The sequence below is a fragment of the Amblyraja radiata genome, chromosome 24 (genome assembly GCF_010909765.2).
Source record: "Amblyraja radiata isolate CabotCenter1 chromosome 24, sAmbRad1.1.pri, whole genome shotgun sequence".
NCBI classification, from domain to species: domain Eukaryota; kingdom Metazoa; phylum Chordata; class Chondrichthyes; order Rajiformes; family Rajidae; genus Amblyraja; species Amblyraja radiata.
The window spans coordinates 39,814,169-39,833,070 of record NC_045979.1 but is presented as its reverse complement, the minus strand read 5'-3'; the positions used below and the strand labels follow the sequence as shown (position 1 = coordinate 39,833,070).

General features: G+C 45.6%; 1 protein-coding gene across 1 annotated transcript in view; it reads right to left on the bottom strand.

Moving 5' to 3' along the window:
• Positions 1-18,902, bottom strand: part of LOC116986666 (complement receptor type 2-like) — a 120,498-nt gene that overhangs the window by 49,475 nt on the left and 52,121 nt on the right. The window contains exon 10 of the mRNA XM_033042239.1: positions 9,600-9,779. Coding sequence (XP_032898130.1) covers positions 9,600-9,779 — 180 coding nt within the window. The remainder of the gene's footprint in view (positions 1-9,599; positions 9,780-18,902) is intronic.

Here is an 18,902-nt window from a genome sequence, read left to right as displayed (position 1 = left end):
ATTAGAGTAAGAAGAGTACTGGTTAACAATGTGGATGGAGAGACCAAAGATATCTAGCGACGGGACTCCGAGTTCAGCAATGTAATGGTGTTGTTGAAAAAGCTGTTCCTCATCCTGCTAGTTCGAGACCTGAGGCTCCTGTACCGCCTCCCTGATGGGAGGAGGGCAAACAGTCCATGGTTGGGGCGGGAGGGGTCTTTGATGATCTTCCTGGCCCATCTCAGACACCGTTTTGGGTGGAGGGCATCCATGGCAGGGAGCGGGGCACCGATGATGTGCTGAGCGGTTTTCACCACCCGTTGTAGTGCCTTCCTGTCTGCTACGGTGCAACTGCTGTACCATACCGTGAAGCAGGTGGTCAGGATGCTTTCGATGGTACAGCGGTAAAAGTTGGTCAGGATCTGGGGGGACAGGTGAGCTTTATTGAACCTCCTCAGGAAGTAAAGGCGCTGCTGTGCCTTTTTGATCAGTTTGGAGGTGTTGAGGGACCAGGACAGATCCTCCGAGATGTGTACCCCGAGGAATTTGTAGCTGGAGACGCGCTCCACCTGTCCCGTTTATATGGATGGGGGTATGACTGCCTCCTCTGATCTTCCTGAAGTCAACGATGATTTCCTTCGTCTTCTTGGAGTTGAGGACGAGGTTATTGTTGGCACACCAGGTTTGTCAGGTGCTGGACCTCCTCTCTGTAGGCTGACTCGTCGTTGTCACTGATCAGTCCAACCACCGTGGTGTAGTCGGCAAATTTAATGATGGCGTTGGAGCCATTCTTAGGGATGCAGTCATGGGTGAAGAGGGAGTAGAGGAGAGGGCTGAACACACAGCCCTGTGGCACGCCGGTGTTCAGTGTTATAGTGGAGGAGGTGAGGTTGTTGACCCTAACAGACTGTGGTCTGTTGGTGAGGAAATCCAGTGTCCAATTGCAGAGGGAGGTGGAGATGCCAAGTCCGCTGAGTTTGGTGATCAAGCTAGCGGGGATGACAGTGTTAAAGGCAGAGCTGAAATCAATGAACAGCATCCTGATGTAGGTGTTATTGCTGTCCAGGTGGGTCAGAGCAGAGTGTAGGGCCGCAGGTATGGCGTCCTCTGTAGACCTGTTGGTCCGGTAGGCAAACTGATGGGGGTCCAGTGTGGGGGGGAGGCTGGCTTTGAGGTGAGCCAAGATCAGCCGCTCAAAGCACTTTGCAATGACAGGGGTGAGTACCCACTTTTCAAGAAAGGAGCGAGAGAGAAAACTGGGAATTATAGACCAGTTAGCCTGACTTCGGTGGTGGAAAAGATACTGGAGTCAATTATTAAAGCGGTAATAATGGGGCATTTGGATAGCAGTAAAAGGATTAGTCCAAATCAGCATGGATTTTTGAAAGGAAAATCATGCTTGACTAACCTGGAATTTTTTGAGGATCTGACAAACAAAATGGATGAAGGGGAGCCAGTGGATGTAGTGTATCTAGACTTTCAGAAAGCCTTTGAGACTGGTGGGAGACTGCATGGGAGACTGGTGACTAAAATTAGAACACATCGTATTGGGGATAGGGTGTTGATGTGGATAGAAAATTGGTTAGAAGACAGGAAGCAAAGTGTAGGAGTGAACGGGTCCTTTTCAGAATGGCAGGCAGTGGCGAGTGGAGTGCCGCAAGGCTCGGTGTTGGGGCCGCAACCGTTTACCATATATATTCATGATTTGGAAGGGGGAATTAGGAGCAACACTAGCGAGTTTGCAGATGGCACAAAGCTGGGTGGCAGTGTGAATTGTGAAGAGGATGTTAGGTTGCAGGGTGACCTGGACAGGTTGAGTGAGTGGGCAGATGCGTGGCAGATGCAGTATAATATAGATAAATGTGAGGTTATCCACTTTGGTGACTAAAACAAGGGGGCAGATTATTATCTCAATGGGGTTAGGTTAGGTAAGGAGAGGTACAGCAAGGCCTGGGTGTCCTTGTAAGTCACTGAAAGTTGGCGTGCAGGTATAGCAGGCAGTGAAGAAAGCTAATGGAATGTTAGCCTTCATAACAAGAGGATTTCAGTATAGGAGTAGTGAGGGTCTTCTGCAGTTGTATAGGGCTCTGGTGATTCAGATTCAGATTCAAACTTTATTGTCATTGTGCAGTGTACACTACAGAGACAACGAAATGCAGTTAGCGTCTCCCTAGAAGAGCGAACATAGAATAATGAGCAATAAATAAATATACATACATACAGTCGTAGTAGTGCAATGTAACTGGGTGATGGAGTGTCCGGGTGGGGGGGTGACTGGCAATCACCAAGGTGCAGAGTTAAGTAATGTAACAGCTGCAGGGAAGAAACTGGTCTAGCAGCGGAGAGACCTGTAGCACCTCCCGGATGGTAGGAGGGTAAACAGTCTGTGGTTGGGGTGAGAGGAGTCCTTGACGATGCTGAGCGCCCTTCGCAGACAACGCTTGCTTTGGACAGACTCAATGGAGGGGAGTGAGGAACCGGTGATGCGTTGGGCAGTTTTCACCACCCTCTGCAGTGCTTTCCGGTCGGAGACAGAGCAGTTGCCATACCATACTGTGATACAGTTGGTAAGGATGCTCTCGATGGTGCAGCGGTAGAAGTTCACCAGAATCTGAGGAGACAGATGGACCTCCTTCAGTCCCCTCAGGAAGAAGAGACGCTGGTGAGCCTTCGTGACCAGAGTTGAGGTATTGTGGGTCCAAGGGAAGTCATCGGAGATGTTGACCCCAGGAACCTGAAGCTGGAAACACGTTCCACCTCCGTCCCGTTAATGTGGATGGGGGTGTGCGTGCCGCCCCTAGACTTCCTGAAGTCTACAATGAGCTCCTTGGTCTTCTTGGAGTTAAGGGCCAGGTTGTTGTCAGCGCACCATGCTGATAGGAGCTGGACCTCCTCCCTATAGGCCGACTCATCGTTGTTGCTGATGAGGCCAATCACCGTTGTATCATCTGCATACTTGATGATGGTGTTAGTACCATGTACAGGTGTGCAGTCGTAGGTGAAGAGGGAGTAGAGGAGGAGGCTCAGCACACAGCCCTGTGGAACGCGGGTTCAGGGTGAGGGTTGAAGAGGTGTGCTTGTCTAACCTAACAGACTGGGGTCTGTTGGTTAGAAAGTCCAGTATCCAGTTGCAGAGGATGGGGAAGATGCCCAGGTCGCTGAGTTTGGTGATCAGTTTTGAGGGTATAATGGTGTTGAATGTTGTGCTATAATCGATGAACAGCATTCTACGTAGGTGTCTCTGTTGTCGAGGTGGGAGAGGGCGAGTGAAGTGCCGTTCTAGAGTATTGTGTGCAGTTTTAATCTCCTAATTCGAGAAAGGACGTCCTTGTGATTGAGGCAGTGCAGTTTAGGTTCACGAGATTGATCCTTGAGATGGCGGGACTATCATTTGAGGAAAGATTGAAAAGACTAGGCTTGTATTCACTGGAGTTTAGAAGGATGAGGTGGGATCTTATAACCATATAACTATATAACAATTACAGCACGGAAACAGGCCATCTCGGCCCTACAAGTCCGTGCCGAACAACTTTTTTCCCTTAGTCCCACCTGCCTGCACTCATACCATAACCCTCCATTCCCTTCTCATCCATATGCCTATCCAATTTATTTTTAAATGATACCAACGAACCTGCTGCCACCACTTCCACTGGAAGCTCATTCCACACCGCTACCACTCTCTGAGTAAAGTAGTTCCCCCTCATGTTACCCCTAAACTTCTGTCCCTTAATTCTGAAGTCATGTCCTCTTGTTTGAAACTTCCCTATTCTCAAAGGGAAAAGCTTGATCACATCAACTCTGTCTATCCCTCTCATCATTTTAAAGACCTCTATCAAGTCCCCCCTTAACCTTCTGCGCTCCAGAGAATAAAGACCTAACTTATTCAACCTATCTCTGTAACTTAGTTGTTTTTTTTTGTTTTTTTTTGTTTATTTTATTAGAAGTTAATACAATACAAAACAATACAGTGGCACCTAATTTTAGGTGCCAACTATGTCATACCGTAATCCATTCCATGTACAACCTCTGGTTTTATGTTATGAGAAGGAAGTAAGCAAGACAAGAAAAAGAAAACAATAGAAAGGGGAAAGAGTGGAAAAATAGATGGTAGAGAGTAGAAAAATGTGAAGTGTGTATATAAAAAATAAAAATAAAAAAATAAAATAAAAAAGAAAAGGTGGAAAGTAGAAATAGAAGAGAAGGCCCCTTAAAAGAGAATTTTTCAAATCTATATTCGGAGATGTAGATCTATCCACGTCATGAACTGAAATCAGCAATCCTTATGGTACCGCTGCATCACATGATTCCAAAAAGTCGATGAAAGGAGACCAACTCCTTAAGAATTGGTCATATTTATCTATTAGTCGGAGTCTCATTTCATCAAGGCGTGCTATGTCCATCATATTCCTAATCCACATTTTAACAGTTGGTATGGTTGTATTTTTCCAAAATTTAAGTATCAATTTCTTTCCAATTATTAACCCATAATTAAAAAAAACATTTTGGTCTTTATTTAAATTGGTATCTTCTCCTATTATTCCAAATATAATCCATTCCATTTTGGGTTCTATTCTTGAATTGAAGAGCTTTGTAAATATATCAAATATATCACTCCAAAATTTATTCAACTTTGTACATCCTACAAATGAATGTGTTATATTAGCGTTTTGAAACAAACATTTATCGCATCTGGGAGAGACGTTTGGATAAAATTTATTCAACCTCGTTTTTGAATAATATAGTCTATGTAATAATTTGAATTGAATTAAATTATGTCTTGTATTAATAGAACAGTTATGTGTATTCATCAAATACTTTTCCCATCTATCTTTCGAGATCTTTATCATTAGTTCATGTTCCCAATCTTCCCTTAGTGCTTCTGTTGAGGGTGATTCTCTATATAATATATTATTATAAAAGTATGATATTAATTTTTGTGAATCAGCCTTAATATTCATTGCTTCTTCTAAAGGGTCTAAAAATATAGTTTGAAATCTATGTGTATATTTCTTCATAAAGTCACATACCTGTATACATTTAAAATATTGATTATCCTTCAATTTAAATTTAAATTTTAATTGTTGAAATGATAACAGTTTGCCCAATTCATACATATCCCCTACTTTCCTAATCCCCAGTCTATCCCATTGTTGATATGTGTTGTCAATGAGAGAGGTTTGAATGCGGGGTTGTTCAATAGTGGGGTTAGTACTGATAAATTATTTAATTTCAAGGATACTTTTATTTGTTTCCAAATTCTTATTATATTGTGAATAATTGGGTTCTTCTTGTATATTATACTATTCAATTTTATCGGTGAGAGCAGGATCGTTCCTATATCGTGCGGATAGCACTCCTCTTTCTCCATTCTTATCCACTCCAACTGCTGAGTGGAACTATCCAGCCAGTACATTATGTTCTTAATATGCACTGCCCAGTAGTAATACATAAAATTAGGTAATGATAAACCCCCTACTTCTTTAGATTTGCACAAATGCTTTCGTTGAATTCTATGTGTTCTGTAATCCCATATAAAATTAGTGATAGTGGAATCTAGTTTTTTGAAAAAATATTTTGGAATATATATTGGGATCGCTTGAAACATATATATTAATTGTGGTAAGAAAGTCATTTTTATAGCGTTAATTCTACCTATCAATGAGAGCGGAAGTGTTTTCCAAAATTTAATCATATCATTCAGTTTATTTAATAGTGGTATAAAATTGGCACTAAATAATGATTTGTGTCTTCTCGTAATTTGAATACCCAGATACTTGAATTTTTCTGTTGCAATTTTGAAGGGGAATTTTAGTAAATGTCTTGAATCCTGTGGTTTTAGACATAATTTCGCTTTTATTCCAATTTATTCTATATCCTGAAAAAGAGCCGAATTCCTCAATTAGTGTTAATAAGGTGGGTATACTCGTTTGTGTATTAGTAATATATAAAGGAATATCATCAGCATATAGTGAAATTTTATTCTTTGAATCCTTAGTGTTATATCCGTGAATATTCGGGTGATTTCTAATCTTTTCGGCCAACGGTTCTATCATAAGGGCAAATAGCAATGGTGATAAGGCACACCCTTGCCTATTACCCCTTGATAAGTAAAATTTTGGAGATAGCGTATTGTTAGTTAATATTCTTGCCGTAGGTCTATCGTAAAGTAGTTTAACCCATCTAATAAAATTCTCTCCCATATTGAATTTTTGGAGTACCTTGTATAAATACTGCCATTCTACTTGATCAAATGCCTTCTCTGCATCCAGCGTGACAACTGAAATATCTTCATTGTCCTCAATATGAGAGTACATTATATTGAAAAGCCTTCTCAAATTATTAAATGATTATCTTTTGGGTATAAATCCCGTTTGATCCGTATTTATTAAATTGTTAATATAATTATTTAGCCTTCTAGCTAGAATCTTTGCTAAAATTGTCTGATCCGTATTTAGTAGTGAAATAGCTCTATAAGAACCCGGTTCATCTAAATCTTTATCTTTTTTTGGTATAAATGTTATTGTTGCTTCTGCTAAGGTTTCTGGTAGTTTATTTTCGGTATAAGCCTGCGTGTATAAATTGAATAATCTTGGTATAATTGACTCCTGAAATCTTTTATAAAATTCATTACTAAAACCGTCTGGTCCTGGGGTCTTCCCATTTTTCAGTGAGTTTATTATTTGTTTTATTTCTTCACTAATAATCCGTGCTCCTAATTGCTCTTGTTCTAAACTATCCAATTTTGGGAGCTTGCAATTATCTAAAACATTTGTAATTTTACTTGCATCTGTATTTATTTTAGATGTATATAAATTGTGATAAAATTGGGCAAACCTCTTATTAATATCCTTAGGCAGTGTTAAAAACTCACCCTTATCCGATTTAATTTTAGTAATAGTTTTTTCCTTTTCTCGTTGCCTCAGTTGCCTCGCCAGTAGTTTATGTGGCTTATCCCCAAATTCGAAGTGTGCTTGTTTTGTAATTTGGAATAATCTAATTATTAATATTCTTATTACTTATTTCGAAAAAAAGTTTTATTTGTTCTATTATATACTCATAACCCTGCGGGTTATTTAATATATGTACATTGAATCTCCAAAAAGGTTTTATACTCGGCATTCCCTCAATTTTAAGTATAAAAGTCAATGGTGAATGATCAGAAATAATACTATTATGATATGATGGTTTATTCGTATACGGGATTAATTTTGTGTCCAATAAAAAATAGTCAATTCGCGAATAAGTTTTATGAACTGATGAATAAAATGAGTATTCCCTACCACTTGGATTTGCTATTCTCCAAATATCAGCTATGTTATTATTTTTTATATAAGTATTTAAAAATTCACAGGTCTTAGTTTTAACAAGACGCTTCCCTAGCTTTATTGATTTATCCAAGTATGGATCTATAACACAGTTAAAATCTCCCCCCATTATTATATTTTGATAATTATGCTCTGCGATTAAATCTATTATTTTCCTAAAAAATTGTGGGTTATCAAAATTAGGCGCGTAAATATTTATCATAGTTAATGGTGTATTGTAAATTTCTCCCGTGACTATAACATATCTTCCCTCTTTATCAGATATAGATTTCTTTAATTTAAAGGTATACCCTTCCGAATTATAATAGCCATGCCTCTTGCTTTAGAGGTGAATGAGGAGTAATAGGTTTGACCTATCCAATTTGCCCTTAATCTGATCTGAGTTTGTTGTTTCAGATGTGTCTCTTGTAGGAAAGCAATATCCATATTTAATGATTTTAATTGTGCCAGAATTTTACCCCTCTTAATTGGCTCATTCGCACCTCTGATGTTCCAACTACAGAAGGTGAGACCTCCGATATTTATTCGACTATTATCTTGCATTGGCTATTATTACCAGACTGTATGATTCATGTGATGCAGCCAAGTACCTCGGAATCCCGAATCCAGAGTTGTCCTTCATAGTTTCTACAGTAGTTCTACATCTCCTGACACTGTTAAACATAATTAAGGGAAAGAGAAAGACATAAAATAAAGTGTACATAAAAATTGTTAAGTCGTACAACACATAATTGTGAATAAACAAAAAAAGTGAATGTAATTTATCAAAAAAGCGATAAATTACAAAAAAGCCACCTAAGGTAGCTAGATTTGTTTTTAAATTGACCTCCGTCGATGAGAACCCAGGCAACATTCTAGTAAATCTCCTCTGTACTCTCTCTATTTTGTTGACATCCTTCCTATAATTGGGCGACCAAAATTGTACACCATACTCCAGATTTGGTCTCACCAATGCCTTGTACAATTTTAACATTACATCCCAGCTTCTATACTTATAGAAACATATAAAAGGACTGGACAAGCTAATTGCAGGAAAAATGTTCCCAATGTTGGGCGAGTCCAGAACACAGTCTTAGAATAAAGGGGAGGTCATTTAAGACTGAGGTTCGAAAAAACGTTTTCACCCAGAGAGTTGTGAATTTGTGGAATTCCCTGCCACAGAGGGCAGTGGAGGCCAAGTCACTGGATGGATTTAAGAGAGAGTTAGATAGAGCTCTAGGGGGTGGTGGAGTCAAGGGATATGGGGAGAAGGCAGGCACGGGTTATTGATTGGGGATGATCAGCCATGATCACAATGAATGGCGTTGCTGGCTCGAAGGGCCGAATGGCCTCCTCCTGCACCTATTTTCTATGTATCTATGTTTCGACAAACACTAGGGACAATTTACACTTTACGGAAGCCAATGAAGTGACAAACCTGCACGTCTTTGGAGTGTGGGAGGAAACCGGAGCGTGGAGTAACTCAGTGGGTCAGGCAGCATCTGTGGAGAACATGGATAGGTGACGTTTCACAAAGTGCTGGAGTAACTCAGTGGGTCAGGCAGCATCTGTGGAGAACATGGATAGGTGACGTTTCAAGATGGGATCCTTATTTCAAGAGTCCCGAGCTGAAACATTACCTATCCATGCTGCCTGACCAGCTGTTGCTCCAGCACTTTGTGCCTTTTTTTGAATAAGACCAGGTTTTGGGTTGGGGGTAGGATATTGAGGGGGTCACCCCGAGCGTGTTGATATCTGGAGCTGTCTGCGGGGGGGAGTGGAGGGAAGATGCGGCAACATTTCACAACTTGCACCAGAACCCTGTGGGTTGTTGTAGACCCGCCGGGCCGAATGGCCTCAGACCATGCCGTACGATTCAATGATTCCACAACTCGGCTTGACGCAGGTCAACAAAGCCCAGACCAGTCCTGTTTACTCTAGCCCACGCCAGCGCAGTCCAGCCCAGACCACTCCAGCCAGACTAGCCCTCACCAGTACTCTTTAGCCCAGACCAGTGTAGACCAGTGCTCTTTAACCCAGGCCAGTCCAGTCCAGTTCACTCCAGCCCAGCGGTGCAGGAGCTCTGCCTAGGGCAGGTGGGCTGAAGGTTCAACCTCTCTGCAGCCTGGGCGTTGCAGTGGTTTGGACTGCGCTGACCTGGGCTAGCTTGGCGTTGGACAAAGGTGTGGGCAGAGACTCTGGGTAAAGACTCTGTGCGGAGTGGGCAGGGACTCCGAGAGGGCATGAAGAGAGGGTTCCAGCTCCAGAGCAAAACGCCTTTCATTCTCTCATTCGAGTCGTGGACGGGCATCTTACCTGTCTCACACCTGGGGGGAGGTGGGTGGAATATCCCATCCTCACCGCACCGACTGCTGTCCCTGCCGACCATCCTATATCCAGTGTTACAGCTGAACGTGACTTCATCTTCGTATTCGTACCAATGTTTATCTGGTGTAAATCTCCCATTGTAGAAACTGCTGGGTCTGTTACAAAAAACTGCAGGAGAGGAACAGAGAGATCTTCAGTGAGGAGAGGGGAGTGGCAGAGGCAGAGGCACACTGGGGCAGGGACAACCCCTGGACAAGATGTCACTGATGGTCAGCCTAGCTTCTGCCCCAAACCTCTTGCAGCTCTGCGGCCAGCTAGTGAGGGTGTGATCAGGATTTATTGGATTCACTCCCAGCTACTCCTCCTCATTACATGTCTTTAGACTTTAGAGATACAGTGCGGAAACTGCCCACCGGGTCCGTGCCGACCAGCGATCCCTACACATGAACACTATCCTACACACACTAGGGACAATTTACACTTTACAGAAGCCAATGAAGCTACAAACCTGCACGTCTTTGGAGTGTGGGAGGAAACCGGAGCAGCCGGAGAAAACCCACGCAGGTCACGGGGAGAACGTGCAAACTCTGTACAGACAGCACCCATGGTCAGGATGGAACCCGGGTGGGTCTCTAGAGCTGTGAGGCAGCAGCTCTACCCGCTGCGTCACCGTGCACCCTTGCTCAATCATTCCCCCAGGACCTTGGTTTTTCACCTGTTGTTGCATCAAGCCTGGCCGCAATGGACAGGTGCACCTGTGGCCAGACCGGGCTCACACCTGATACAGACTTGTCTGTGCACACCTGGTGGCATTGAAGGTGGTACCTGTACATGCTGGAGTACACACCCCGTTTAAAGCAGGGTAGGTCCCTGCGTGCTGGTTCTGAGACCGGGCTGATTTCGAACTCTTTGAACTCATTATTTTGCAACTACAACCTGTAAAGTGACCATCGAGTGATACAGTGCGGAAACAGGCCCTTCAGCCCAACTTGCCCACACCGGTCAACTTGTCCCAGCTGCACTATTCCCACCTGCCTGCGTTTAGTCCATATCCCTCCAAACCTGTCCTATCCATGTACCTGTCTAAATATTTCTTAAATGTTGGGATAGTCCCAGCCTCAACTACTTCCTCTGGCAGCTCGTTCCATACACCCACCACCCTTTGTGCGAAAAAGTTACCCCTCAGATTCCTATTAAATCTTTTCCCCTTCACCTTGAACCTATGTCCTCTGGTCCTCGATTCCCCTACTCTGGGCAAGAGATTCTATACAAGAAATGATTATCCTTTGAGATCTTTGTCAACTTGCTGGTGAACCATGGCAAGGGGAGTATGGTGGGGTTTGATGCCAGGGGCAATGCCAAGGCCAGTCCATTGGTCTTGCACGCTGCAGCCCCACACTCCAGCAGGACGAAGGGGTGGGGAGATGGAGAAGATGCTGCAGACAAAGCTACAGCATAGAAGATGCTGGAGTAACTCAGCGGGTCAGGCAGCATCTGTGGAGAACATGGATAGGTGACGTTTCAAGATGGGATCCTTCTTTCAAGAATCCCGAGCTGAAACATCACCTATCCATGCTGCCTGTCCAGCTGTTACTCCAGCACTTTGTGCCTTTTTTTGAATAAGACCAGGTTTTGGGTTGGGGGTAGGATATTGAGGGGGTCACCCCGAGCGTGGTGATACCTGGAGCAGTCTGCGGGGGGGAGGGGAGGGAAGATGCGGCAACATTTCACAACTTGCACCAGAACCCTGTGGGTAGTTGCAGACCCGCCGGGCCGAATGGCCTCAGGCCATGCCGTACGATTCAATGATTCCACAACTCGGCTTGACGCAGGTCAACAAAGCCCAGACCAGTCCTGTTTACTCTAGCCCACGCCAGTGCAGTCTAGCCCAGACCACTCCAGCCAGACTAGCCCTCACCAGTACTCTTTAGCCCAGACAAGTGCTCTTTAACCCAGGCCAGTCCAGTCCAGTCCACTCCAGCCCAGCGGTGCAGGAGCTCTGCCTAGGGCAGGTGGGCTGAAGGTTCAGCCTCTCTGCAGCCTGGGCGTTGCAGTGGTTTGGACTGCGCTGACCTGGGCTAGCTTGGCGTTGGACAAAGGCGTGGGCAGAGACTCTGGGCAAGGACTCTGGGCGGAGTGGGCAGGGACTCCGAGAGGGCAGGAAGAGAGGGTTCCAGCTCCAGAGCAAAACGCCTTTCATTCTCTCATTCGAGTCGTCGACGGGCATCTTACCTATCGCACACCTGGGGGAAGGTGAGTGGAATGTCCCATCCTCACCGCACCGACTGCTGTCCCTGCCGACCACCTTATATCCAGTTTCACAGCTGAACGTGACTTCATCTCCGTAGTTGTACCAATCTTTATTTGGTGTAAATTTCCCATTGTAGACACTGCTGGGTCTCTCACAAAAAACTGCAGGAGAGGAACAGAGGGATCTTCAGTGAGGAGAGGGGAGTGGCAGAGGTAGAGGCACACTGGGGCAGGGACAACCCCTGGACAAGATGTCACTGATGGTCAGCCTAGCTTCTGCCCCAAACCTCTTGCAGCTCTGCGGCCAGCTAGTGAGGGTGCGATCAGGATTTATTGGATTCACTCCCAGCTACTCCTCCTCATTACATGTCTTTAGACTTTAGATATACAGTGCGGAAACTGCCCACCGGGTCCGTGCCGACCAGCGATCCCTACACATGAACACTATCCTACACACACTAGGGACAATTTACACTTTACAGAAGCCAATGAAGCTACAAACCTGCACGTCTTTGGAGTGTGGGAGGAAACCGGAGCACCCGGAGAAAACCCACGCAGGTCACAGGGAGAACGTGCAAACTCCGTACAGACAGCACCCATGGTCAGGATGGAACCCGGGTGGGTCTCTAGCGCTGTGAGGCAGCAGCTCTACCCACTGCGTCACCGTTCACCATTGCTCAATCAGTCCCCCAGCAGGCCCGTATGAACCTTTCCAAAAAGGGGGGTGGCATGACAGGATTACAAAAAATGTGATGTGAAATAATGTGCGCGCTGCGCACATCACGAGCACGAAGCGTGAAGTCCCTCGATGCCAGGACTGGAAGCTCTGGGGTTTTAGATGCTCTCTGATGCATTCGGAGCCTTATTTTGGAGCATTTTTGCACCAAATTTATGACCAAAATTTCAGTAATTAACAGGATTTTGTGAGGTAGCTTTTTCACACAAAGGGTGCTGGGTGTATGTAACGAGCTGCCAGAGGAGGTAGTTAGGGCTGGGACTATCCTAATGTTTAAGAGACATTTGTACACGTTTAGATGGATATAAGGGACAAACGTGTGTGAGTGGGACTAGTTTAGATGGGACATGTTGGGCGGTGTGGGCAAGTTGGGCTGAAGGGATATTGCACACTGCATCATTCTATGACTAAAAAGTTAAGAAGAAAAATGCATGTAGATAAGTAGAGTAAAGAGGAGTGAAATGTAAAGGCAGAGAGAGGTTTATGGGTGGAAAGGAACATAGGAAAGGAGGGGGGAGAGTCGGCTTGGGCAGATGGGTGAAGGGAAAATAGTCACAGAGTGCTGGAGTAACTCAGCATGTCAGGCAGCATCTGCGGAGAATATGAATAGGCGACGTTTCACAGAGTGCTGGAGTAACTCAGTGAGTCAGGCAGCATCTGTGGAGAACATGGATAGGTGACATGTTACAGAGTGCTGGAGTAACTCAGTGAGTCAGGCAGCATCTCTGGAAAAATGGTATAGATTATATTTCGGGTCAAGACCGTTCTTCAGTAATATTCATGATGTGACATAGGAACTTTTTTCACACAGAGAGTGGTGAATCTCTGGAACTCTCTGCCACAGAGGGTAGTCGAGGCCAGTTCATTGGCTATATTTAAGAAGGAGTTAGATGTGGCCCTTGTGGCTAAGGGGATCAGAGGGTATGGAGAGAAGGCAGGTACGGGATACTGAGTTGGATGATCAGCCATGATCATATTGAATGGCGGTGCAGGCTCGAAGGGCCGAATGGCCTACTCCTGCACCTAATTTCTATGTTTCTATGTTTCTATGACATGCATAGACATTCCTGAATGTTACCCAAACCATCGTGAGCTACTTTGTTACGGTGCTTGCCCTCTCCTATAACGTGTCTACTGCCTTGGGTGATGCAGGACAGGACACAAGCTTTGGGACACGGTGTGAAGCTGTTGCCGTCTGTCCCAGCCTGGTAAAAACCTGGATGGAGTGGATGTGGAGAGGATGTTTCCACTAGTGGGAGAGTCTAGGACCAGTGGCCACAGCCTCGGAATTAAAAGACATTCCTTTAGGAAGGAGATGAGCAGGGATTTCTTAAGTCAGAGGGTGGTGAACTGTGGAATTCATTGCCACAGACGGCTGTGGAGGCCAAGTCAATGGACATTTTTCAGGAGGAGATTGATAGATTCTTGATTGATATGGGTGTCGGAGGTAATGGGGAGAAGGCAGGAGAATGGGTTTGAGAGGGAAAGATAGAGTCATAGAGTGATACAGTGTGGAAACAGGCCCTTCGGCCCAGCATGTCCCATCTGCACTAGACCCACCTGCCCACGTTTGATCCATAACCCTCCGAACCTGTCCTATCCATGTACCTGTCTAACTGTTTATTAAATGTTGCGATAGTCCCCGCCTCAACTACCTCCTCTGGTAGCTTATTCCATACATCAACCACCCTTTTGTAAAAAACCCCACAGATTCCTATTAAATCTTTTGCCCTTCACCTTAAACTTATGTCTTCTGCTCCTCGATTCACTTACTCTGGGCAAAATACGCAAACATATATATTAAAATCATGATTTTAAACACCTCTATTAGATCATCCCTCATCCTCCTGTGCTCCATGAAATAGAGTCCCAGCCTACTCAACCTCTCCCTATAGCTCTGGCCCTCTAGTCCTGGCAACATCCTCATAAATCTTCACTGTACCCTTTCCAGTTTGATGACATCTTTCCTATAACATGGTGCCCAGAACTGAACACAATACTCTGAATGCGGCCTCACCAACTTCTTATGCAACTGCAACATAACCTCCCAACTTCTATACTCAGCCTGACCCGCTGAGTTACTCCAGCACTGTGAAACGTCACACAACAGGGCTGCCTCCCTGCCTTTCGATTCGTTCCCATCGTGTGATGTCACAATGCCCGATGCTCGCAGATGTCCAATCGCAATGCCAAATGCTCGCAGATGTCCAATCGGAATGGATCCATTTACATGTACGGCTTCCGACTGCATTTCTTCCTTTGATTCCCTGCAACTCCGAAACCGGACGCAGAATCGCCGACACCTTTTCCATTTCGGTAGAGATTTCACTTTTCTTTCTAAGTATACGCTCCTCATTACATTTTGTCGTGTTTAAGGACACGTTTTTAATCAAATCCTCCCCCCCCACCCCCCCCCCCCCCCCCCCCCCCCCCCCAAAATTTCAAAAAAAAACTGGCTTCTCACCCATAGAAGCAGCCCCAGCCCCTGGTGAACGTTCCATTGTGTGATGTCACAATGTCCAATGCTCACATACATCGTTGCCATAGAGGGAGTACAGAGAAGGTTCACCAGACTGATTTCAGGAATGTCAGGATTTTCAAATGAAGAAAGACTGGATAGACTCGCCTTGTACTCGCTAGATTTTAGAAGGTTGAGGGGTTATCTTATAGAAACGTATAAAATTCTTAAGGGGTTGGACAGGCTAGATGCAGGAAGATTGTTCCGGATGTTGGGGAAGACCAGGACAAGCGGGTCACACTTTAAGGATAAGGGGGAAATCCTTTAGGACAGAGATGTGAAAAAAAACATTTTTCACACAGAGAGTGGTGAGTCTCTGGAACTCTCTGCCACAGAAGGTAGTTGAGGTCAGTTCATTGGCTATATTTAAGAGGGAGTTAGATGTGGCCCTTGTGGCTAAAGGGATCAGGGGGTACGGAGAGAAGGCAGGTACAGGATACTGAGTTGGATGATCAGCCATGATCATATTGAATGGTGGTGCAGGCTCGAAGGGCCGAATGGCCTACTCCTGCACTTAATTTCCATGCTTCTATGTTTCCCTCTCTTCACCCCTCTCCCTCTCCCACCCATCCCTCTCTCCCCCACCCCCCTTCCCTCTCTACCACCACCCCCTTACCCCTACCCCTCTGTCCCTCTTTCCCCACTCCCCCGACCCCTCCCTCCCCACCCTTCCACTTCTATCCCCTTACCCGACGCCTCTCCCTCCCCCACCCCTCTCTCTTCCCCTCCCTTCCCCTCTTTCCCCCACCCCTACCCCTCTGTCCCTCTTCCAACCACTCCCCCGTCCCTCTTCTACCACTCCCGCTACCCCTCTACCCCTCCCTCCCTCCCCACTCTTCCACTTATCTCCCACTCTCTCCTCCCCCTCTCCTCACCCCTCTCCCATCCCTCTCTCCCCCTTCCCCCTATCCCTCTGTCCCTCTTCCATCACTCCCCCTACCCCTCTCCCCCTCCCTCCCTCCTCCCCATCTTCCCCATCCCCCCTCCCCCACATCTCTCTCCCCATCTCTCACCCCCTACCCCGCTCTCCTTTCCCTCCCAAATCTATCCCGTTTCCTCTTCCTCCTCTCCCCTCCCTCCCCTCTTCTCACCCCCACCCCCCCCCCCCCCCACCCGCAAACGCCGTTGGGGAAACAGACCCAACGTGTCTGCACTTGGTCTAGTATATATTAAAATCATGAATTTAAACACCTCTATTAGATCATCCCTCATCCTCCTGTGCTCCATGAAATAGAGTCCCAGCCTACTCAACCTCTCCCTATAGCTCTGGCCCTCTAGTCCTGGCAACATCCTCATAAATCTTCACTGTACCCAGTCCAGTTTGATGACATCATTCCTATAACATGGTGCCCAGAACTGAACACAATACGCTGAATGCGGCCTCACCAACTTCTTATGCAAGTGCAACATGACCTCCCAACTTCTATACTCAGCCTGACCAGCTGAGTTACTCCAGCACTCTGTGAAACGTCACAGAACAGGGCAAGATTAGCAAGTTTGCTGATGATACAGAAGTGAGTGGTTTTGCATATAGTGAAGATGGTTGTGAAAGATTGCAGCAGGATCTGGATCAATTAGCCAGGTGGGCAGAGGAATGGTTGATGGTTGCATGGTTCCTTGAAGGTCGAGTCGCAGGTATATCAGGTGGTCAAAATGTATTTTGGCACTTTGGCCTTCATCAGTCAGAGTATTGAGTATAGAAGTTGGGAGGTCATGTTGCAGTTGTATAAGACGTTGGTGAGACCGCATTTAGAATATTGTGTTCAGTTCTGGACACCATGTTATAGGAAAAATGTCAAACTGAAAAGAGTACAGAGATCCCCATCCTGGATCAGTCCAATCAGGGTTGTGTTGTCCGCAAACTTGAGAAGCTTGACAGAGGTGTCTGTGGAGGTGCAGTCATTTTAAAAAGGGAGGGAGAGAGAAAACGGCGAATTACAGACCAGTTAGTCTGACATCGGTAGTGGGGAAACTGCTAGAATCAGTTATTAAAGGTGGGATAGCAGCACATTTGGAAAGTGGTGAAATCATTGGACAAAGTCAGCATGGATTTATGAAGGGTAAATCATGTCTGACGAATCTCATAGAATTTTTCGAGGATGTAACTAGTAGAGTGGATAAGGGAGAACCGGTGGATGTGTTATATCTGGACTTTCAGAAGGCTTTCGACAAGGTCCCACATAAGAGATTAGTACACAAACTTAAAGCATACGGTATTGGGGGTTCAGTATTGATGTGGATAGAGAACTGGCTGGTATGTTAGCATTCATAGCAAAAGGATTTGAGTATAGGAGCAGGGAGGTTCTACTGCAGTTGTACAGGGTCTTGGTGAGACCACACCTGGAGTATTGCGTACAGTTTTGGTCTCCTAATCTGAGGAAAGACATTCTTGCCATAGAGGGAGTACAGAGAAGGTTCACCAGACTGATTCCTGGGATGTCAGGACTTCCATATGAAGAAAGACTGGGTAGACTCGGTTTGTACTCGCTAGAATTTAGAAGATTGAGGGGGGATCTTATAGAAACGTACAAAATTCTTAAGGGGTTGGACAGGCTAGATGCAGGAAGTTTGTTCCCGATGTTGGGGAAGTCCAGAACAAGGGGTCACAGTTTAAGGATAAAGGGGAAATCTTTTAGGACCGAGATGAGGAAAACTTTTTTCACACAGAGTGGTGAATCTGTGGAATTCACTCCCGCAGAAGGTAGTTGAGGCCAGTTCATTGGCTATATTTAAGAGGGAGTTAGATGTGGCCCTTGTGGCTAAAGGGATCAGGGGGTATGGAGAGAAGGCAGGCACAGGTACTGAGTTGGATGATCAGCCATGATCATATTGAATGGCGGTGCACGCTCGAAGGGCCGAATGGCCTACTCCTGCACCTATTTTCTATGTTTCTATGTTTCTAAGCCTGTAGTCGCTAAGACCAGTAATCCTTACCTTTTTAGGTACAGGGACAATAGTGGAGACTTTGAAGCAGGCAGCAACAGTGCATCTCTGCAGGGACTGGTTAAAAATGAGTAATTAGGTGTGAAGTGTTGGTTGGGGTGGGAAAGGGTCCACTCTTTTCATACTGGACTCTTGCCTAAAGTAGGTGTGAAGTGGTGAATGGGAAGGAGAGGGTGCAGGATCCATTCTTTGCAGATTGGGGTCTGGCTGTGTTTGTTGGGGAGGGGGTACCAGGGTTACGTTTCTGATTTTCAAACCTGCAGTAAAACTCATTCAGGTTGTTTGTCAGCTGAGCGGGGGGCTTTCCTCTTATAGTTGGTGATTTCCTGCATGCGCTTCCACACTGTCCATATGGTGCCAGCGCAATAACCTGGCCCTCAACACCAGCAAAACCAAGGAACTGATTGTGGACTTTGGAAGGAGTAGGAGGGGGACCCACAGCCCCGTTTATATCAATGGGTCGATGGTTGAAAGGGTCAAGAACTTCAAATTCCTGGGCGTGCACATCTCTGAAGATCTTTCCTGGTCCGAGAACACTAACGCAATTATCAAAAAAGCTTATCAGCGCCTCTACTTCCTGAGAAGATTACGGAGAGTCGGTTTGTCAAGGAAGACTCTCTCTAACTTCTACAGGTGCACAGTAGAGAGCATGCTGACCGGTTGCATCGTGGCTTGGTTCGGCAACTTGAGCGCCCTGGAGAGGACAAGACTACAAAAAGTAGTAAACACTGCCCAGTCCATCATCGGTTCTGACCTTCCTTCCATCGAGGGGATTTATCACAGTCGCTGCCTCAAAAAGGCTGGCAGCATCATCAAAGACCCACACCATCCTGGCCACACACTC